Source organism: Muntiacus reevesi, chromosome 11, assembly GCF_963930625.1.
Source record: "Muntiacus reevesi chromosome 11, mMunRee1.1, whole genome shotgun sequence".
Lineage (NCBI taxonomy): Eukaryota > Metazoa > Chordata > Mammalia > Artiodactyla > Cervidae > Muntiacus > Muntiacus reevesi.
This window is the reverse complement of record NC_089259.1, coordinates 10,635,028-10,658,939: the sequence shown is the minus strand read 5'-3', so window position 1 is coordinate 10,658,939 and position 23,912 is coordinate 10,635,028. Positions and strand designations below refer to the sequence as shown.

Sequence of the window (23,912 nt, the reverse complement as noted above, 5' to 3'; positions counted from 1 at the left end):
CTCACCTTTCCTCCTGTCCAGGAAGCAGTAGTTTGACCGGTGACCCCAAAAGCATCAGACTTCCTGATTTCCCTTATCTAGACCTATGAGCATCCCACCTCTACTAGAACAATGTAACACTGAATGATTGAATTTTCTTCCACTTAACAAATGCTCATTGCCCTGGGCACTGAGGGCAGCTTCTGAGGGGCTCTGAGCTCCCGAGCCAGGCAGTAGGTGAATAAGAGCCAAAAGGAGGGATTCCCAGGAGATGAGGGTGATGCCAAACAGCGCTGGCACCTAGACTGAAGAGGGAGTGTAGTCACATCGTTCATTCATTTCTTAAGTGATTGATGGGACAGAAAAACAAAATGTAGTCCTTGCTGTCAAAGAAGGAACTTGAAGACAAGCAAACGGTTTCCTAAGTTCTGCAGAGAAGAACGTGCATGCTTCTGGCGGGGTGAGTGAGAATCGGCTTTATGGAAGATGAAATGCTTGAGTTCACTCTTGAAAGATCCTGAGGAATTTTCCAGCTGGTTGAGGAGTCAGGACATTCCTGACACAGGATGCAGCACGTCCAAGTGCACTGAGGCCTGGGAGAGCACAGTGAGTTCAGAGAGGAGCACGCAATTCAGTGTGACCGAGAAGACTGTGTGCGTGGTGGGAGATGATGGCAAGGGAGAAGGCTGGCCATGTTGTGAGGACCAGATGGTGATCTAGCCCTGGATGCCGTGAGAACATGGCAACACTGGGTTTTACCCTGTGAACAAAAGGGCCACTGGAAGATTCACAGTTCTAGGAAGAAATACAAGAATATGTTTTTAATTGAAGGAATCAGAATGCCCTTCTGGTTAATGTGTTGATTGGTATTCATGGGGCACCATGCTATAGTTACTTTTACAAACATCATTTTGCATTTAATCTCACATCAGTCCTTTAAGATAAATGTTACGTTTATAAGATCAGTCCAAGGAAGAAAAGTCAGATCCACTACGGTGACTTAAAATATTTTCAAGTGTTTCCCTTAGGGAGTTTTTTTTCTTTTTTTTTAATCCACCAAGGTGTTAAATGGGCTTTCTGGTCTTCAGTTTGAAACCCTAGTGGCAGTTGACAATAGCTACTGGCCAAAGATAGACAGGGCCTCCTGTGGAATATGGATCTGTAGTTTGCAACCAAAGCAAGGAGACCTGGATTTGGTCCCCTTTGGGGCATCTCCTGCCAATCCCACGTGATTCTGATTGACTTATACCATCCAACTGTCTTGAGGTTATTGTGTAATCCCAGTAACCAGGCGTGTTTCCTTGGTGGACAGCACAAGGTCTGGCCAGGAACTAGCAAATCATCCTTTGGGGTAACTTTACAAGCACAGCTTGAAACCTATGCATTGATTCCAGGAGGCTGGACCGATATCTGAGCAAAGGGAATGTCTTGCCCCAAGTTAATGCCTCTTCCACGTGTCCCTCTGTTGCGCTGTGGGTCCCTCTTCTCAATTAAGACATCTTTCACCAGTAACCTCCTCTTGCTTCTTGACTGGCTTCCTCAGGGGATATCATAGCATCCTGGTGATTGAACCTTTTACAAATCAATAGCAATTGAACCTTTTACAAATTTCCTTGTTAGAATAGTAGAATCTGTAATAACTCCAGTTATACTCAGTTCGAATCGGAATCTCTGATTCCAGCTTTCCCTAACAAAAGAAAATATCCATTTCTACAAAAAGCCACTGAGTTTAATCCTATCTTCTCTCTAGTGTCTTTGTCCTAATTAACCATCCATAATTTCATTCTCAGGCTCGACTAGACTAGCCTTTCTCTGATTTGTTTTGCCTGGCATGATATCTCCGTGGACCAACAGTTATCTTCTTTTCCTTCAGTGATTCAAACTGGGCATTCTGTTCAGATAAATTGTGTTTTTGAACACTGATGTGCACTGTGCTTGGTACTGAGGGCACAGAGATTAATAAGATATTATCTCCGTCCTCAGCAAAGGTACCAGCCTAGAGGCGTGGGGATGACAGGCATCTGCACAGATCATTTCTGTTTAATATAGAAGTGTCTGGGGAAAGCAAGCACAAGAATGCGGTGGATGCCTGGAGGAGAGAGATTGAAGGATGGATTTCACATTTTATTTATTTACATCATTTTTGGCTCTGCTGGGTCTTTGCTGCTGCACATGGGCTTTCTCCAGTTGTGGTGAGTGGGAGCTACTTTAGTTGTGGTGCACGGGCTTCTCACTGCAGCAGCTTCTCTTGTTGCAGAGCATGGGCTCGAGGGTGCTTGGGCTCAGTAGTTGTGGCTCATGGGCTTAGTTGCCCCGAAGCATGTGGGGTCTTCTCGGACCAGGGATAGAACCTGGGTCCTCTGCACTGGCAGGTGGCTTCTCAACCACTGGACCATGAGGGAAATCTTAGGATAGATTTTGAAGGAAAGGATCCGTGACCCGAGTCTTGAAGAACACATGAGTATTTACCAGACAAACCAGGGTGAAAACAATGTCCAGTGGAAGGCACAGCATAGAGAAAGGGCTGACACTGTGTGATCTCAGGTGTGAGCTGGGGGCCAGCCAAGGGCAGGTTACCACTCAGTGTGAAAGGCAAAAGGCTTTGAGGCTGGGAGGCAAGTGGATGCCTGGTCAGGAACTTTATTCAGAGCCCCCACTTTGTGGTAGGTAAAGAATGGAAAGTATTTCCCCATTCATTTTAATCTCTAATAACTATGTTTCACCCAGTGGACTGAATATCTGTTTTCCATAATGGTTCTTGACCTCAACACCCAACCTGGTGAAGAAGATGCATGTAGATGTAAGAGAAGACACAACTGGTAAAGCTTCAGAAAGTTTTTCATTAAATGCTGTGGTCATGGAGCAGCTGTGTGAGCAACTTTTAGGCTGAGCAGTTAAGGAAGGGCTCATGGAGGAGGTGTCATTTGACCTGGACCACGAAGGATGAGTGTGGTTTCACCTGGCAGCTCTTCTGAGGATGCTGTTGGAAAGATGGTTTTGACCAGGGCTTCTCGAGCTTTCTGTGGAGAGGGGCCAGGTTTTGTTTTTTATTCAATTGATCACAAATGAATACTTTTTTCTTTTTTAAGACCAGTCCTTCACACATGTTAACTGGGAAAATAATACCTTTTTGTTCGTGTTTCTCTAACATCCTATAACCAGTTTAGTGGATCCTAAGGAAGCTACAGCCCATGGGGTCACGAGTCAGATATGACTGAAGTGACTTAGAATGCACGCAAAGAAGCTTATTTCCGCAGTAGCCCACTTGATTGTTTCCAGTAACTCCTCACAAAGGCTACCTTGTTCTTCAATTCTCTTTTCCTTTTAACAGATTAGTACTTTATATAATAAAATAGAAATGAATTACTGAAAAAAATGATATAAAAAGTCAGCATACAAAATCCAAGCCCATATTACTAAATATTAGGTTCAACAAACCTAAAATTACTTTGTCAATGTGTCATATAAATTTCTAAATGATTGCTATCAATTTACATGACCTATTTTATCACAGACCAGTAACAAATGTTCACACACCAAATGCACTCTGGGTAGCTCCAGTCAAGATAGAAGGAACCAATGAGAAGAGGACAAAGACTTTAACACAAGGCTGTTTGGAGAATGACAGACTCCAGCATGACTGGAGCTCAGAGCTTCGGGGTGGGCCTGTGTGTAGGGGGTGGTGGAGAGAAAACTGGAAAGAAGGTGAATCCATGCTGACTACCTTTTGTAGTCAGTGAGGAGTGTGGAAGCGACTGAGAGAGGTGTGGTGTGGTTTTATCTTCTGTAAGTAGTTGCAGGGACTTCCCTGGTGGTCCAGTGGCTAAGACTCCATGCTCCCAATGCAGGGGACCCAGGTTCAATTCCTGGTTGGGGAACTAGCTCCCACAAGCCTCAACTAAAGACTCCATACTTCACATCTAAGACCGGGCACAGCCAAATAAATAAATAATATTTTCCTAAGAAAAAAGAAGTTTTATAATTTAAGTACTGTGCTCATGCCCAGCCGTGTCTGACTCTTACTGACCCCGTGGACTGCAGCCCACCAGGCTCCTCTGTCCATGGGATTCTCCAGGCAAGAATACTGGAGTGGGTTGCCATTTCCTCCTCCAGGGATCTTCCTAACACCAGGGATCGAACCGAGTCACCTGCATCTCCTGCATTGGCAGGTAGATTCTTTACCACTGAGCCACCTGGGAAGCCCATGAAGAGATATAATCTCAGAGGAGAGAGAAGTGGAAGGCAGGAAATCAAATCATAGCATCACTTCAGTTATTCATGTGAGAAGTGTTAGGCACCCAAACCAGGGTAATTGAAATGAAGAGGAAAGGGTGGGACAGTAGGGAGGTAGGACCGCAGAGAGTTCCTGATGGAATGTGGGGAGAGTGGCATGGTGAGGTTTTTGAGCCCTCGGGTACAGAAGAGAAGGAGAGGCTTGTGGAGAAAGCAGATGTTTGCTCTGGCTGTTCTGATGTTTTTGCACTACTAGGACACCCATGGAAAAACGTCAAGCATGATACTTGAAGATTTTAAGTTATGACTCAAGTTCAAAAGCAAGATTAGGACCAGACAGGCTTGCATATCTTACAGATATCTCTGTGCTTTTGTGGTCATCTGTATAGAAGAGCAGCGTAAACCAAGAGGAAAGCTGTGTAGACAAAGGTGACAGCAGAGAGCAAAGAGTTGCTGGGGTGGGGCGGTGTGGGGGGGGGATGGGGGGAGTGCAGCAGGGGGAAATGGAGGCAGTCCTGTCAGGGAGCATCTGTATTTCCAGAGAGAGCAGTAAATGCTAATTACTGCTTCTCAGCACACGAGTGACTCATCTCGTGGCATCAGTGGCCATGTTGTTTTTCAGTCACCAAGTCGTGTCCGACTCTTTGTGATGCCATGGACTGCAGCGCGCCAGGCTGCAGTGGCCTCTCCATGGCCATAAGAGGACAGCTTAACTGAGCACCACCGAGAAATGCAGTGCTGACTTTCAGGCTCTATGATCTAAGGCATCGAGCTCAGTCTTTGACAGGTGACCATTAGAAGGATTGAAAAACTAAAAGGCTGTAAACAGTGGAAAGCCCGTGTGATAGGGAAGAGTGTTAGTGACATCCGAGAAGCTCTGAAGAGTTTTTGCTAAATTTAATGCAATGTGACCCCTATGAATAGTAGTACCAAAGGCAATTCAGACTCCTAAGAAACAGCAATATTAGCAAGTGAGTCCATAAGACCACAAATCACATTAACATCTCTTACTTGGAGAGATGGGGAGGAGAAGAGAGACCCCGAGAGCTGGTGAGAAGGCTCCATATGTTAGATCTCTGCTCTGTTTTTTTCACCAGCTTCCTTGGGGTTTTTACCTCTACAGTGTGGAATAACAAAGTTATCCATTCACATTAGTAATTAGACTTAAGGCTGGCTTGAGTCTGGTCTTCCTACTTTTAATGTAATTTCCACTTTGGCATTGCATTTTTCATTTTCTTAGAAGGTCAAGACGATCTCTTGACCTCCAGGTTGTCACTACCAGGTAGCAGTGTCTGATAGCAGCGCTGGGGACCGATGGGGGCGGGGAGGTCTAGGTTTTACACGGTGGCAGAAAACGACAAGCAGAAAGCTGGAAAGGCAATAACCCTGGGAAAGGGGCCAGACAGCCTCAACTTATCCTTGGCTTGAAGACGAGATCAAACAAAGGCCAAATGGCCCCACTGCAATGGTCTTTCCAAACAAAATAAGAAATGATGTGGAGATGAAGCACTCATGCTGTGACTGTCCGCAGTCCCAGCTCCTTTCCTGCTGAGCTCTTGAGCTATTGTTATAGCTTTGCTTCAACTTCTAATACCAGTCTAAAATCTTCAAGGAAACTTCTAATAATAACAAAGTGGAGAATCTGTCCAACCTATTGTTGAACAGTTTCGAACAGCCGTCTCATCATCCAAGAATAAGAGCACAAAAAGATTAAACAAGATGAGATCTATAAAATTATTCTGCAGTGAGGATAGAATAATAAATAATAAGATATAGAAGAAGAAGATGTCGATAGGCTAGAATATTTTCTTCAGAAAACAAAGATTTTTAGAAAACATCTGTTTTGTGTTCTCACAATTCAAAGAAACCTGAAGTATGTGAAATAAGACATCTTACAAGGATCTGGCCAAGAGGCAAGCAGGAATAATAAGGGAATTGAATGCCATAAGGAAGGACTCGAAGAAAATGAAAAATGCAATGCCAAAGTTGAAATCTACATTAAAAGGAGGAAGAACAGACTCAATCCAGTCTTAAGTCTAATTACTAATGTGAATGGAAAACTCGAATTGTTATTCCATCCTGTAGAGGTAGAAACTCTAAGAAAGCTGGTCAATAAAAACAGGGCAGAGGGCTAACATATGGAGCCATGAGCCTTCCCAACAAGTAGAGCCGTACTCAGCTGATGGTAAGTGCTCAGTAAATATATACTGAATGAGCCAGCAATATTCCCAAAGAGCCCACCAAAAATCACACATAAGCAATAATTCAAGTAATAGTAAAAATGTGCTGAGCTGAAGACAGGCCTAAGTCAATGGATCAAAAGAACTTTACTGAGTGCCAGGCAAAGTTAATGAAAAGAGATAAACACCTCACTACAGCCTCATGGAATTTAACACTTCAAAAACAAAGAAAACATAAAAGCAAACAGGCAGACAAAAACTAAGCTGTCATCCAAGATAGAAAAATTCATGTTACATGTATTGAACACCAGAAGATTGTGAAGAACGTCTGCAGGATCTAAGGGGATAAAAGTTGTGACCCAAGAATTCTCTACTCAGCTGAAGTGCAAAACTGACAGAAGGACATTTTCAGATATTCAGAGACTTTAAAAATATGTCACTTAAGTATCTGTTTTAGAAATAATTTTGAAGTGAAATATGTATATGCATTATACACACACACACATACATATATATATATATGTATCAGTATTCTAGCCAGTTAAGAAAGGAATCAAATTCCTTGAGAATGGGGAACTTGGGACTTCCCTAGTGGTCCAGTGGCTAAGATTCCATGCTCCCAGTGCAGGGGGTCCAGGTTCGATCCCCGGTTGGGCAACTAGATCCCACATACCACACTGAGACTGGGTGTAGCCAAATAAATATTAAAAAAAAAAAAAAAAAAGAATGGGAATTCTGTGGTATTAAAGGACCAGCAATGAGCATTAGAAGCAGTTAAACACAGAATCAGGTCTAAATAATTGTGGTAAATATGTTGAAAAGAAAGTTCAAATATCAAGAATAATGCTTTCTAAAGGTACACAATATAAAAATAGCAAGTTTAAAAATAATATATAGGGCCTGAATCCGCATATTATCTCAAAAATTAAACAAAACTCACGAAGCTGGCATAAATAGAAGGAAGCAAAAAGTATGACAATGCATATGACAAAGAAGAGAAACAAATGCTGTTTCATTGCTAGAAGCAATTCAAGAAACTGGAGTGAAGTCAGGCTTTTTAAGAGTTTAATCATGCTGGTATTTTTAAAACATATTTCGAACCACATGTTTCAATAAATTACCCCTGGTTATTTTGTGGAGAGGGGATTATCAGGGGGCAAGGGTTGGGGGGCAGGGCGGGGAGCAAGTAGGATGCTGTTGAAGTGGTCCAGGTGGGCAGAGGTGACCGCTGACTCAGGGCTGATGTGGATGTGGTACAAGATGGGCAGATGCCGCCAAAGTTGAGAGGCTATGCGAGCGGTCTAGGTGTGAGATGTGAGGGAGAGAGAAGCCAAAGACGATTCCCAGATATGTGCCCTGGACAGCTGAAAGAATGGGGTTGCCCATTGCCTCTTCTTGCAAGAACGTGGGGAGCGTGGAGGATGGGCTCTGGGGCCAGTTTTGAACTCTTGAGTTTAAGCTGCCTGTTGTACATGCTCATGGTTACATACAGCTCCCTGCTCTTCTGAAGTAAAAAATTTTTAATTCTTGAAGGAGAGACGTGAAATTGCTCATAACAACTCATTGTAAAATGACAGTATGTTGTCACCCGGGTAATAGTTTAGTTCCTTGTCACCATCCAAGAGTACACACTCTTCTAACAAGAATCATCTTTGTTAAATACATGAATCATGAATGTTTTGTTTTGTTTTGTTTTTCCCTAGCAATGAGATATTACTGCAAGAAACAGGGAATTCCCTAAAATAGGAAGGTCCCTATCTGCTCTTTTTTGCAGTACCATTTCACCATTAGAGCAACTAGCACCTAACAGGTATTTAATAGCTATTTATTTTATGTCGAGATATCAAGAATCATAAAGAAAAATTTTTTATTGATTTACAATTTGTTATTTTACAAATACTGTACAGAAGTTTACCTTAATTCAGCATCCTTTTTGTTTGAATGGTACAAGTCAACAGCAAAGAAGTGTATGTTAGTCAAACATGGAGAAATGTTTAAATAACAGAAGCTAATGTTTAATAAAATAAATCACTGCTCCCAGGTATCCTCAATATCCATGTATATCTATTTCTTCACCCAACAAGTATTTAGCGATCTATTTAGTATTAGTATTAGTCATCTATACTTTTTTTACTCTGTAGAATGGGTGTGCTTTCTACAAAGCCACTTAAACCTTTCTACTCTTTTCATTAATTCTAAAGGAATAGTAGAAGATTGGCTTGCTTGTAAAGTTTGTAGATAAAGGAAGTCTTTGGGCTTCCCTGTTGGCTCACCGTTAAAGAATCTGCCTGCCAGTGCAGGAGGCATGGGTTGGATACCAGATGCAGGAAGATCCCACATAGCACGGAGCAATTAAGCCCGTGCACAACTACTGAGCCTGTGCTCTAGAGCCCGGGAACCACAGCTACTGAAGCCGTCGCCCCTAGAGCCGGTGCTCCCAAACCAGAGGAGACACTGCAGTGAGAAGCCTGTGCAACTGAAGCCGTCCTCCCTAGAGCCGGTGCTCCCCAACCAGAGGAGACACTGCAGTGAGAAGCCTGTGCAACTGAAGCCGTCGCCCCTAGAGCTGATGCTCCCCAACCAGAGGAGCACTGCAGTGAGAAACCTGTGCAACTGAAGCCGTCCTCCCTAGAGCCGGTGCTCCCCAACCAGAGGAGACACTGCAGTGAGAAGCCTGTGCAACTGAAGCCGTCCTCCCTAGAGCTGGTGCTCCCCAACCAGAGGAGACACTGCAGTGAGAAGCCTGTGCACTGAAGCCGTCCTCCCTAGAGCCGGTGCTCCCCAACCAGAGGAGCACTGCAGTGAGAAGCCTGTGCAACTGAAGCCATAGTGCCCTAGAGCTGGTGCTCCGCAACCAGAGGAGACACTGCAGTGAGAAGCCTGTGCACTGAAGCCGTCCTCCCTAGAGCCGGTGCTCCCAAACCAGAGGAGACACTGCAGTGAGAAGCCTGTGCAACTGAAGCCGTCGCCCCTAGAGCTGGTGCTCCCCAACCAGAGGAGACACTGCAGTGAGAAGCCTGTGCACTGAAGCCGTCCTCCCTAGAGCCGGTGCTCCCCAACCAGAGGAGCACTGCAGTGAGAAGCCTGTGCACTGAAGCCGTCACCCCTAGAGCTGGTGCTCCCCAACCAGAGGAGACACTGCAGTGAGAAGCCTGTGCAACTGAAGCTGTCCTCCCTAGAGCTGGTGCTCCCCAACCAGAGGAGACACTGCAGTGAGAAGCCTGTGCACTGAAGCCGTCCTCCCTAGAGCTGGTGCTCCCCAACCAGAGGAGACACTGCAGTGAGAAGCCTGTGCAACTGAAGCCGTCCTCCCTAGAGCTGGTGCTCCCCAACCAGAGGAGCACTGCAGTGAGAAGCCTGTGCAACTGAAGCCGTCGCCCCTAGAGCTGGTGCTCCCCAACCAGAAGAGCACTGCAGTGAGAAGCCCGTGCAACTGAAGCCGTCGCCCCTAGAGCTGGTGCTCCCCAACCAGAGGAGGCACCGCAGTGAGAAGCCCATGCACTGAAGCCGTCCTCCCTAGAGCTGGTGCTCCCCAACCAGAGGGGCACTGCAGTGAGAAGCCTGTGCAACTGAAGCCGTCCTCCCTAGAGCCGGTGCTCCCCAACCAGAGGAGCACTGCAGTGAGAAGCCTGTGCAACTGAAGCCGTCGCCCCTAGAGCTGGTGCTCCCCAACCAGAAGAGCACTGCAGTGAGAAGCCCGTGCAACTGAAGCCGTCGCCCCTAGAGCTGGTGCTCCCCAACCAGAGGAGGCACCGCAGTGAGAAGCCCATGCACTGAAGCCGTCCTCCCTAGAGCTGGTGCTCCCCAACCAGAGGGGCACTGCAGTGAGAAGCCTGTGCAACTGAAGCCGTCCTCCCTAGAGCCGGTGCTCCCCAACCAGAGGAGACACTGCAGTGAGAAGCCTGTGCAACTGAAGCCGTCGCCCCTAGAGCCGGTGCTCCCCAACCAGAGGAGCACTGCAGTGAGAAGCCCGTGCAACTGAAGCCGTTGCCCCTAGAGCTGGTGCTCCCCAACCAGAGGAGCACTGCAGTGAGAAGCCCGTGCAACTGAAGCCGTCGCCCCTAGAGCTGGTGCTCCCCAACCAGAGGAGCACTGCAGTGAGAAGCCTGTGCAACTGAAGCCGTCGCCCCTAGAGCTGGTGCTCCCCAACCAGAGGAGCACTGCAGTGAGAAGCCTGTGCAACTGAAGCCGTCGCCCCTAGAGCTGATGCTCCCCAACCAGAGGGGCACTGCAGTGAGAAGCCTGTGCAACTGAAGCCGTCCTCCCTAGAGCCGGTGCTCCCCAACCAGAGGAGCACTGCAGTGAGAAGCCCACGCACCACAACCGTAGGGTAGCCTCTGCTCACCACAGCTAGAGAAAAGCCTGTGCGACAGTGAAGACCCAGCACAGCCAAAAGTAAATAAATCAAATAATTATAATGACAGCTCTTTCAAAGAAAATAAAAGAAGTGTTGCTTAACCATAACCCAAATAAGTGAAGATTTCAGATGAGTCAGAATACTTTCAGTGCTGAAGTCACAAGACCCAGTGTCACAAACCGCAAGATAATTGGTTTTTGTCAAGTTTATTCCTCCTGGTGTCCTCACTGCTATAGATGTGTGGGGTGTGTGTGTGAGTCTGTGTGTGCTTTCTGGTTAACCAAATTATTTCCCAGAAAATGAAATTAACCAGAAGACGTCATCCTCTGAGCACTCTAACTGTTCTTTACATGAAGGTAATAAAACTATATTTCTTTTTCAGAAAGTCTGTAACGTAGACTTTTTACTGGTGAAACCTATCTTTATATATAATGAATTCTCATTAGTATGAATTTATGACATAATACAAAACAGATGGACATATTTACAAGAATACTTTTCTTCATGCAATAGAAATAACAAGAGCATGTCTTGGCCCTTTGTTATAATTAAAAATATATATTTAAATACAGTAGGAACTTACTATTTAAAGAAGCACTTTAATGAATCCCATAAAATACACAGACCAAAATAATCAATATTTCTGTTCCAGCCCTCCGTAGAGTTTTGAAGAGCCTCCCCGCCTCTAGCACATTGCCTTCAAGAACACCCATCCTGACATGCCTCTTCCTATTTTGAGTTTCCAAGTGCTGGTGGGCTGGCTAGATGATAGATAATAAATTATCTGCCCGTATTTATCTGCAAGTTATATACTTGGATGAATAGTGCTACTACATAAAAATGCCTTTGTGTCCATAGTTCTGGAGCAAAAGCCTAGCACATTCTTTGACTTCTCAAAAACAAAAACTACTAGTTCTTGTTTCTAAAAATATCTGTGACAGGCAGAATAAAAAATAATTCATTTATCCCAAAATAAAAATTTTAAAGAAGAGAATAGACGCCCACCAGAATGGCTAAAATTAAAAGGAAAAAAAAAAAGAAAAAGAAACTGTCAATATCAAGTTTTGGTGAGGATACAAACAAAGGAAGCCCTCATACACTGATCCTGGGAAATGTAAACTGGAAAGACCACTTCGGAAACCTATTTAACAGTATCTCCTAAACCTGAGTGTATCCAGCACATCCACCCAGCTGAAATACACACATACCTGCTGCAAAAGACATGGTCAAGATACTCATGGCAACATTACTCATCATAACCCCAAGCTGGAAATAACACCGTCGTAGGTGAGATATCAATTGTGACACATGGTCAAAAATCACACGATTGGACATTGTCATGGCGGAGACAGAGAATCAAGAGCTGCTGGGTACAACAGCGTCGGTGCCTCTCCCAGGAACGATGTTGAACCAAAGAAGCCAGACACAGAAGAGTACATACTATTTGTTCCCACTTTATGAAATGCAAAAACACACCAACCTAATCTGTGATGATAGAAGTCAGGCGGTTGGGGGGCAGGGGTCCTTTGGAAAGGCCTGGGTCAAGTCCAAGAGAGACTCCGGGAGGCCGGCGGGGTACAGGTGTTACAAGGGTGTGTTTGCTTTTAAACACTTGAGATTTATACACTTTATTATGAGTATATTATACTTGAATTTTTTTCCATTTATTTTTATTAGTTGGAGGCTAATTACTTCACAACATTGCAGTGGGTTTTGTCATACATTGACATGAATCAGCCATGGAGTTACATGTATTCCCCATCCCGATCCCCCCTCCCACCTCCCTCTCCACCCGATTCCTCTGGGTCTTCCCAGCCCACCAGGCCCGAGCACTTGTCTCATGCATCCAGCCTGGGCTGGTGATCTGTTTCACCCTAGATAATATACATGTTTCGATACTATTCTCTCAAAACATCCCACTCTCGCCTTCTCCCACAGAGTCCAAAATTCTGTTCTGTACATCTGTGTCTCTTTTTCTGTTTTGCACATAGGGTTATCGTTACCATCTTTCTAAATTCCATATCTATGTGTTAGTATACTGTATTGGTCTTTATCTTTCTGGCTTACTTCACTCGTTATGATGGGCTCCAGTTTCATCCATCTCATTAGAACTGATTCAAATGAATTCTTTTTAATGGCTGAGTAATATTCCATGGTGTATACGTACCACAGCATTATACTTGAATTTTAAAAGTTGACCCAAAAAAGTGGGTGGCAAATTTACTGGAAAAAGCATATCCCTTCCTTCACTCTCACCCCAAATTTTATTAAGTCTTTTTCTTTTATTGGTATACAGAATGGGAACAAAGCCTTCAAACTAGAGAGGATGTTAAAAGATGATAGCTGTGCACAGGAAAAGAAGCAAACCAGCATAAGAAAGCTAAGACCCCAGATCTCTAGGTTCTTCCATGATGGACAGTCTAGAGACAGCAGACAAACATGATATTATAAGGGAAAAATAAGTGTTTTGTAATTTGATAACCCCCTTACTAAGGGCAAAAATAGATCCCCTAGAAAGGACCTCCTTTTATCCTAATGTTTACTAATTATTAGCATTGTTGTTGTTGTTGTTGTTGTTGTTCAGTTGCTAAGTTGTGTCCGACTCTCTGCAACCCAATGAACTACAGCACGCCAGGCTTCCCCGTCCATCACCGTCACCTTGAGTTTGCACAAACTCATGTCCATTGAGTCAGTGATGCCACCCAACCACCGCATCCTCTGTTGCCCCCTTCTCTCCTTGCCCTCAGTCTTTCCCAGCATCAGAGTCTTCCATTTATTAGCATAGATACCAAAAGAAGAATTTTGCAGTGCTGTTGGGCTGGTTGTTTAACACACCTGTTACTGGATCATGGTTCTCCTTCTCTTAAGTCAGACCTTTTCCCCAAATTCACACCACCTGTAATTCCCTTCTTGTGCCTTCTGTCTGTTACAGCGGCCTCTGTGCTCTACCACTGATCAGGAATTGATATCAGTAACACCGGATTTTGCAAACCTCTCGTAAAGAGTTAACATTTGTTTACTGTATAGTCTTAAGGAGCTACCTCATAATGAAGTGACTTTGATAGTTAGCTAGCCAGTGAGATTTCTATCTCACAAGCCTACTAAGGAAAATTGAAGACAAAATTCTTCTGGTAAATGATAAATGTATACTTTAGGCAAATATAGGAATATCTAAAATAACAAACCATCATTACTCCAGATAGCTTCATTACAGTGAGATCTTTATAAACATATTTAGAAGATTGTTATTGTTATTGTTTAGTCACTGAGTTGTCTCTGATTCTTTTGCTATCCCATGGGCTGTATCCTCTGTCCATGGGATTTCCCAGGCAAGAATATTGCAGTGGGATTGCCATCTCTTTCTCCAGAGGATCTTCCCAACCCGGGGATTGAACCCAGGTCTCTTGTATTCTTAGATCTGACTCTGTCCCAACTTAGAGAACAACAAAATGGCTGAGAGCCTTAGATAGCTATTTAGGAGATTTTTGGTATCCCACCACCACCCCACCCCACACCCACCCACCAAATTCCAGATAATGGAAGATTTTCATCCAGTTACATATCTGCTAAGTGGTTCTAGATGTTTTTTGCTTCTTTTGAGTGCTGAGAGTGCTAATGTTGAAGCAGAAACATGAATTTTGGAAAGCAGAGTATGTTTCCTGTAACTAATTATCCACCCAAGTCTCTCAAAATGTTTACTATCAATAGCAAACCAGCTTAACATAACTACATTTATGCTAATGTCAAAATAGACATGAAGTGAACTGGTTTCCCAAGCAGTTATTTTCCCCATAATTTGTTGCACTTAGCAGACAGGCAATTCAGCTATTTCTATTATTGAAGAAGAGATCTACTAGTAAAAAAAAAAAAAAAAAAAAAAAAACCACATTGCTTCAAAGTCACTTTTAAGACTTTGATTAATGCTTAGAAGCTTACGAGTTAGGGACAATTCCCAGCTACTTAAGAAAATATTGCTGTCATTATTTTTATATAATTAGGAAGAAGCAAAGGGTAAAAAAAAAAAAACGAATTGGAAAATCCTCCACTTAATACTAGTGAGTTTCATTTCTAATTAAATGTAGACTGTGCTGTGCTTAGTCGCTTAGTCATGTCCGACTCTATGACCCCATGGACTGCAGCCTGTCAGGCTCCTCTGCCCATGGGGATTCTTCAGGCAAGAAGACTAGAATGGGTTGCCATCCCCTCCTCCAGGGGATCTTCCCAACCTAGGGATCAAACCCAGGTCTCCCTCATTGCAGGTGGATTCTTTACCATCTGAGCCACCACGGAAGCCCAAATGTAGACTGTTTTACTTCAAACAGACGTTCATAGACACAGTGTCCCCTCAGTTTGGAGACGGGACTGCAAAGACACAGAGAATCTCAATAACTGCCCAAAGTGAGACAAAACTAGAAGTTTCACATGCTGAATTCAAGTCTGATGCTTTTTCTACCCTGAGCCACTCTTTGTCTTGATAAGTGCATTGCCGAAATGAAAATAGACTCAGTGTAGTAAAGAGTCATCATTATATTTATAACTAGATTTTTTAAGAGACTTCAGTGTTTTAGAACAATTGTAGATTCCCAGAAAATTAAGCAGAAAGTGCAGAGAATTTCTATATACCTCCTGCCCGTGCACACGCCCTTCCCTGTTACCAGCATCCACCACTGATGTGGTACATTTGCTACAACTGAAGAACCTGTACTGACACATTATCACCCAAAGTCCATAGTTTACATTAGGAATCACTCTGAGTGTTGCACATTCTGTGGTTTTGGATAAATGTCTAATGACATGTATCTGCCATTACAGTATCATCTTGAATAGTTTCACTGCCCTAAAGATCCTCTGTGCCTTGCCTTTTCATCCCCCATTCTCCACCAACCCTTGGCAACCACTGACTTCTTTTACTTTCTCCATAGTTTTGCCCTTTTACAGAATGTTGTATTTTTGGAACCATACATGCTGTAGCATTTTCAGATGGACTTCTTTCACTTAGTAATATGCATTTAGGTTACCTCCATGTCGTTCTGTGTCTTGATAGCTGATTTGTTTTTAGCACTGAATATTATTTCATTGTCTGGGTTCTTAATGTAAATATCAGCTTTGATAAACCTGTGCCTTCATTGGGATATTATGACTCTTTATCATTTAACTATCATCTTAGTCCGCCGGGCATAGTTTTAAGCATTATGTGCAAATATCTTTAGAAAAGTAATTTAGGGGATTTCTGAATATAGATGATCAGAATGTCAGTAGGGTACAAAATGCTTTCGTACTATGGTTCTCAACTGTTCCCATTTGACTCTATGTCACAGAGAACTTGAACAACAAGTTCTTGAAAAGGAAGAATCTGAAGATCACATTTAAGAATCTGAAGACGACATTTTCTCTGTGCTTGCAGACAATGCTAACAAGTTCAAGCTGATTAATTTGTTACCTAATAAATTTTCTAGGAGTAAACCATGACAGAAAGTCCATAAGAAAGGCACCACCATTACACTCCAGATATTGCATACGTTTCCAGACGTTCATTTGCATACCATTATCCTGTACATATGTGCCGTGAGCTCATCTTGTCCTTACACATGTAATGGACAAAATCTGCACAAAGGGCATCTCTTTGTCAGCAGAGCCAAAACCAGTCCTTCTATGAAGCTGTGCCCATGCAGAACCAGCACGTACTGAAAAGATCCCTGGTGTGTTTCCTGTTGTTGTTGTTGTTTAGTCGCTCAGTCGTGTCCGACTCTGTGGCGACCTCATGGACTGTTGTAACCCACCAGTCTCCTCTGTCCATGGGATTCTCCAGGCAAGAATACTGGAGTGGGTTGCCATTTCCTTCTCCAGGGGATCTCCCCAATCTAGGGATCAAACCCTGGTCTCCTGCACGGACAAGCAGATTCTTTATTGCTGAGCCACCAGGGAAGCTCTGTGATTCCTGTTATGCATGCATAAAATGTGTCAGGGCCTCTCCAGAACCAAAGCAAGCATTCATGTGTGTGTCTTTGTAGGCAAAAGGCAAAGAAAGACAGTGGCTAAGACACCAAGCTACTGGGGAGCTAGATGATGCCAAGATCATCGACGGGCTGACTGGAGAAAAGGCCATCTACAAACGCCGGGGTGAGCTGGAGCCACAGGTAAGAATGGGTGCCCTGGGAGCCTGGATCTGTAGTTTGACCTTCTTCACAGGGAGACGCTTCCTGGAGTCGCTGTTTTAGTCAAAAGACTACAAACCCTGAATATGGCCATCAAGGAAAGCATTATATATATTTTTAATTAGAAGAAAGCATAAATATTACACTGTTTATTATATGAATCAAGATCCCAGCATGAGTCACGAAATACCAGGCACACTCATATTGAGCAATTAAGGGAACCTAATAAAAAGACTGTTTACAAAAGTAAGGGTGGGGTTTAGGAAGTCCAAAAAGGGACAGTGTGGTCTTCCAACAGCAGGGATCTGCCCTCGGTCTGAAAGGGCGGAGGAGAGAGCGCTTACTGGAACCTGGACAAGGTGGTTCATGGAGAGGGCTGCCCGCCAAGGGCCACGGCCATCAGCAGGAGAACCACCCATGGGCCGCAGCGGGACGGGGCGGAGGGAATAAACAGGCCACTGTCCGGCTCTGGTGCGCTGCCAGCGCCTCCCAGCAGCTGCTGGAAGCCAGGGAGGCCGCTGCCATCTTGCAGATGAGCCCCCAGGACACAGAGCAGGGTGCCCTGGAGGGGAAACACACGACACCCGGTGTCCCTGAATCCCAGAAGGTGACGCAGATGAAAACATTAGAGCCATCTTAGTGGTTTTCTGCTGTTGTGTTCCTTTAAAGATCTGTGTTCATTCTGTAACCAAAGAAATTTTTAGAAAATAAGGAATTCTCCCAGAGTATAAAGTTTAAGACAGTCATAACACTAAAATATTTGCAGTAATACAAGGGGCAAAAAATGGCAATTAGGCGAGTCTCTTAGAGGGCTCTGTGACTTCCAAAATCCTCGAATAACCGGAATTGCTAAGTAGCCAATGAGACCTGGGAGCCGGTGGAGGTTGGGGGGGAAGCCATACTGGTATGAGTCAACAGCTGCTTTCTTTACTGACTCACTGTGGTCCACCACTGTGTTTAAATACATCTGAAATTGTGAGTCGTCATGGAAGCATGAGGCACTGTTAGGCAATGCCTAATTTAGGCAGACTCAACAAGCTTTTAAGAAATACACTGAATCTGTCTCCAACCATTACACTCCAGTACCCACAGAATTTTCTTGAAATGACTAACTTTGCTCATTCGTTTTCATACATGTCAGCGAGTATATAGTAACCGAATAATCTGGAATTTTTCTCCTTTTTTTCTTGTAAGTAAATCTGACAAGCATACTTTTGTTTTTCTTTCTGCACATTGGCAGGCCTGGGTCCAAAACCAAATTGAAACTCCTAAGCTTTTCACATTTTAATTGACGGTTGTTGCTGACCTATCGTTCGATGCCATGTTCATGCCTTTAATGCCAGGAAAAGTAAAAAGAAGCAGTAATTCAGTAACTGGAAGGAGTAGAAAACTGAAGCCTTCCTAAAGACAAAAGACAGGAAGAGATATTTTCCTTCACCTCTTTGCAAGAAACCCCTCCCCCTCACATCCCTGATTTTAGGAATCTGACATTTCTTACAGACCATGTGGAAGTATTTTCAGGTCACTACACAACAGGTAAAATTGCTGTGGGCTTCCAGAATAGCTCCATCTTCCTAGAGAAACTGACTCTAAGGCTGGATGAGAGAATGACACACTGGGGTTTATATTCTTTCCTGATTATTGTTTTTAAGATGGCATCAGTCTCATTAAGGAAGTCTTACTGGACTAGGTTGGTCCTGGGACCATATTCCAAAGGAAAATCCTCCCCCATGTGGCCCCAACTACCAACACAAATCTGAAGCTCCATTTACTGAAATTCTGTAGATCAGCAGTCCCCACCTTTTTTGGCACTGGGGACAGGTTTCATGGAAGACAGTTTTTCCACGGACTAGGCAGGGTTGGTGGGGGTATGATTTGGGGATGATTCGAGCACATTTTGTTTATTGTGCACTTTATTAATATTTCCATTATTATTACACTGTGATTATATGATGAAATAATTGTCATTCAGTCGCTAAGTCGTGTCTGATTCTTTGCTGCCCTGTGGACTGCAGCACACCAGGTTTCGCAGTCTTCCACTATCTCCCGGAGTTTGCTCGAGTTCGTGTCCATTGAGCTGGTGATATCATCCAACCATCTCATCATCTGTTGCCCCCTTCTCCTCCTGCAGAATCAGATTATCATGCATTAGATTCTCATAAAGGGTACGCAGCCTAGGTTGCTCACATGCACAGTTCACAGTAGGGTTTGTGCTCCTATGAGAATCTGATGTTGCCGCTGATCTGACATAAGGCAGAGCTTGGGCGGTAGTGTGATTGATGGGAAGCCCACCGCTCACCTCCTGGTGTGCAACCCGTTTCCTAACGGTACCAACTCATGCCTCCCCACCTGCCAGGACTGCCTTGTGCAGGGCGCAGCCTACAGCTGATCCACCTACCTGGCAGCTGGCGCTCTGGGGCCGGCGTGAGACCCTCAGAACGGCAGCCAGTGATGGTTTTCTGGTTCTCAAGGCCTTTCTGTCGTCCCTCCCTCAGATGGGCAGCCCCCAACAGAAACCCAAGCGCCTGCGCCTGGTGGTAGACGTGTCGGGCAGCATGTACCGCTTCAACGGGGTGGATGGCCGGCTCGAGCGCTCAATGGAAGCCGTGTGTATGGTCATGGAGGCCTTCGAGAACTATGAGGAGAAGTTTAAGGTAACGGTGTGAACTGTGGAGGGTGAGAGGCGTCCCAGACCCCATCTGCCCAGGAGTCACCCCGAGTCAAGACATGAGGTTGGCTGGGGGGTGCTCACCTAGGGCAGACAAGAGTCTTCATCTTCTCATGTCAGCACCGAGAAAGGGAGCCTTCTGTTTCATCTGCTCTAATAACCAGAAAATGATAAGACCTGACCTAAAGACCAGTTGCTACAGAAAAAAGCACTACCCTGGACAAGCTGTGTGATGTCAGCCGTGATGTTGTGGTGTTGCTATTGTTGTCAGTCACTCAGTCATGTCCAGTTCTTTTGACACCCTCTGGACTAGAGCCCGTGAGGCTCCTCTGTCCATGGGATTTCCCAGGCAAGAACACTGAAGCGGGTTGCCATTTCCTTCTCCAGGGGATCGTCCCAACGGAGGGATGGAACCTGCGACTCCTGCATTGGCAGGCGGATTCTTTACCGCTGAGCCACCCAGGAAGCCGCACGTTGAAGTGGAGTGGGGAGGAGCAGAAACAGGCAGATAGAAGCATGGCAGGCATCTCCCCAGATTTCTCAGGGCCACCATCCCCACGCCAGGACCCCTCACCCACCCATCCATTCCTGCTCTGTCACCGACCAGGCAACCTCTCACAGTTCTCAGCGTTGCTCTGCCTTGGCTCACAGGGAGGGTCACACAGTGGCAGGAGTCTCCCCAGCTGATGGTGAAGGTGCTTGCCCTGGGAGAAATGGTCCCCTGTAAATGATATCCCTTTTGTCATCGCTGAGTTTGCTTTGCCCCCTCCTTCGGAGACCTGAGCTCTGAGAAGGGCACCCGCACTCCTGGCTTTGACCAAAGCAAATAATCTGAACACGGTGCTGAGTGATTCAGTTGAGAGGAGCAATATATGTGCAGCCATGGGCCACGGGTATTCAGTCTATCCTAAATATTCTCGACCGCGTTGGGGATCAAACACATCCTTCAGAAACAGCCCATCTCCGATGACTTAGCTTGACATCCCGCCCGCACCTGAGATTACTGTGCTGAGCCGTGTCTGTGTGTTGGGATGGAAGAAGCAGACTGTGAAACCCGTTGCTTCGTTGACTTTGGGCCCACTTTCAAGGCTGCAAGGCTCCCAGAGTCCCTTGTGTGAAGCTCTATGTGAGAGATTCCTTTCACAATGAAGGGATGAGGAACAGGCATAGTCAGTGAGTGCTGTGGGTTGTCAGGCTGCCTGAGACTCTGCCCGCGTCCACGTCCTGCAGACATGAGTGGGGCGTGGACCCTCGCCGTGGGGAGCAGCTCTGTCTCCCTGAGGAGCTGGAACGCGCTGCCCCTGGTGACCAGTGAGCACCCCGGAGCTGCCCCAGAGCCCTCTTGGGTTCAGTTGCCAGGACTCTGTATGCCACGACCCGAGCCCGGCCAGGCCGGCCCTGTTATCCCTTATGGCTCCCAGACGAGTGTTCAGCGCTTTCCTTCCTTCGCCCTCCCTCCCTTCAAATGAGTTTTTCTTGGTTTTGATTTTTTTTTTTACTTTTCTGTGTTTTTTAAAATATTTTGTTGAAGTATGGCTGATTTATAATATCATGTTAGTTTCAGGTATGCAGCAAAGTGATTCATATATATATATATTCTTTTTCATATTCTTTTCCATTGTAGATCATTACGTGATATTGAGTATAGTTCCCTGTTTTATACAGTAGGTCCTTGTTGCTTTTCTATTTTATACATAGTAGTGTGTGTGTGTTAATCCCATCCTCCTAATGTATTCCTCCCCTCTTCCCCTTTTCCGCTTTGATAACCACAAGTTTACATTCTGTGTGTATAACTGTCTTTCTGTTTTGGAGATAAGTTCATTTGGTTTTTTGTTGGCTTTTTTTTAAGATTCTACATATAAGTGATGTCATATGATATTTGTCTTTCTCTGTCTGGCTTACTTCACTTAGTACAATAATTTCTAGGTCTATTCATGTTGCTGCAAGAGGCATTATTTCATTCTTTTATGAATGAGTAATATTCCACTGTATATGTACTTTTTTATGTCATATGGGTTTAACATTTTTAAGTAACTTAGGTCTTTTGTAGTATAAAAAGCATAATTTTTTTTTGCTCTGTATGTGGAGCTATTTCTTTCAGATTTTTAGAAAGATTCAGTAGAAGTTCAGCAAGAAATAGACTGACAGAGTTCCCCAGGACTGGGTAAAGGCTGAGACAGAAGGCAGCAAGTGACCAAGCTAACGGGGAGGGAACTGTTGGATATTTCACTGCGTCTCACATGCAGAATATATGGAGAGACTCGTGTTTGTCTAATTCTCGCCGTTAAAAGTCTGTAATCTGGAAGAACAATTAGTCAAACTGGACATGTTGTACAAAAAAAGAAATAATAGCAAAGAAACAAGCATTCACAAGATGTTGTTTTGTTTTGTTTCTGATTGACAATTAGAATACAAATTGTTGGCACATGACCTGCTGGATTTCAACTAAATTCAACAAAATTACAGATGCCGATTGAGCACTTGCTAAGAGCAGGGCTCTGTGAGGTACAGCGTTCCCAGCCAACCTTGAGTTGAAGCCTTTCGAGGAAGGCCTATAAAAATTAATTCTGACAGACAGCTGCACAAGAGACATGCAGTGGTAAAGGCACAGCGGAGCACACCTCTCCAGACACCTGCCTCTGGGGAACCATCCCCAAGTAGTATTTTGCTGACAGTCTCTCTCTCTCTCTCTTTTTTTTTTTAGGGTTTTCCCCCCATTTTTCTTTTTATTATTTGAAAAAAATTTGTTGGGGCATAGTTTCTTTACAATGTGTTCATTTCTACTGTACAACAAAGTGATCAGCCATCTGCATACATATATCCCCTCTCTTTTGGATTTCCTTCCTACTTAGATCACCACAGAGCATTGAGTAGAGTTCCCTGTGGTATACAGTAGGTGCTCATTAGTTATCTATTTTATGTGTGCTTGCTAAGTCACTGCAGTCATGTTCAACTCTTTGTGACCCCGTGGACCATAGCACGCCAGGGTCCTCTCTCCATGGAATTCTCCAGGCAAGAATACTGGAGTGGGTATCCATTTCCTTCTCCAGGGAATCCCCTTGTTCCAGGGGTGGAACTCGCATCTCCTATGCCTCCTGCATTGGCAGGTGGGCTGTTTGCCACTAGGGCAGCCTGGGAAGCCCAGATGGATGATAATAGATAAGGAAACAAAGAACTCTGGGAATAGAAGAGTTAGGGATCTTCTGTCACGGTTTCTCAGTGCTTGGGCGTGGAAGAAACACAGGGGGTGGGAAGTGGTTCAAACTACAAGGCCCTTTCTTCTTCCATTGAGCGTCAGAGCTGCAGTGAGCCACCCTTACTGACAAGAGCACCAATAGTGTAGGGGCTTTCGAGGTGACTCAGTGGTGAAAGAAACCGCCTGTCAGTGCAGGAGGCACAGGAGATGTGGGTTGGATCCCTGGGTCAGGATGATCCCCTGGAGGAAGAAATGGCACCCCACTCCAGTACTCTTGCCTGGAAAACTCCATAGACAGAGGAGCCTGGTGGGCTACAGTCCATGGGGTCGCAAAGAGTCGGACACGACTGAGCACACACATATCAATAGTGCGAGTGTGTCAATCCCAATCTTCCAATTCATCCCCCCCCCAACTCCCCTTTTGGTACCCCTGTGTTTGTTCTCTACCTTCTCTATGTCCGCGTCTCTATTTCTGCTTTGTAAATAAGATCACCTATGCCAGTCCTTTCAGATTCCACATGTATGCGTTCATATACCGTACTTGTGAGGGTCTCTTCAATGGCCACAACACTGTAAAGAATTTCCTCATTTTTTAAACCTGTGAAACTACAGAAATATTGAGAAGGTAACATAGTTATATTTGACTTTCTAAACATTTTTATTGAAATATACTTGATTTACCGTCAAATTCCTGTGAAATTACAGTAAGACACTGAGATATAATAAAGGTCTTTCAGGGCTTGAAGCTTCATCGTGTTTTATGCTATTTGATTTTTAACAGGAAGTACTTTAACGGTTTTGATTTTGTGCATTTTCTTTTGTACCCCTCACATTTACTACATCTAGTTCCTGCAGATCTTTTTTTAAGAGCATAGAAAGTCTTACGAAGCTAAAAGGATTAAAATCTTCACAACAGAAGGAGAAAATCCTTAAGATTTCACAAGATGAGCTCTTTGAGGAAAGGTGGTTCTTAGCTGGGTGTCTGGAGGGATGGGGGAGGGAAGTCAGGACCCGAAGGATTACAGGTCCTGTGCCTGCAGATTCCTCACTGTGACCCTGCTCTTTAGAGCTGAGGTCACCTCACAGTTCACTTCCTCCAGTTTCCTCATTCCTCAGACAGGAAACCAGGACCCAGAAACATTAA

At 44.6% G+C, this 23,912-nt stretch overlaps 1 protein-coding gene across 1 annotated transcript in view; it reads left to right on the top strand.

Moving 5' to 3' along the window:
* VWA8 (von Willebrand factor A domain containing 8) overlaps positions 1 to 23,912 on the top strand; it is a 371,377-nt gene that overhangs the window by 329,081 nt on the left and 18,384 nt on the right. Inside the window, exons 41-42 of the mRNA XM_065901945.1 lie at positions 16,761 to 16,886; positions 19,400 to 19,558. Of these exons, the coding sequence (XP_065758017.1) occupies positions 16,761 to 16,886; positions 19,400 to 19,558 (285 nt within the window). The remainder of the gene's footprint in view (positions 1 to 16,760; positions 16,887 to 19,399; positions 19,559 to 23,912) is intronic.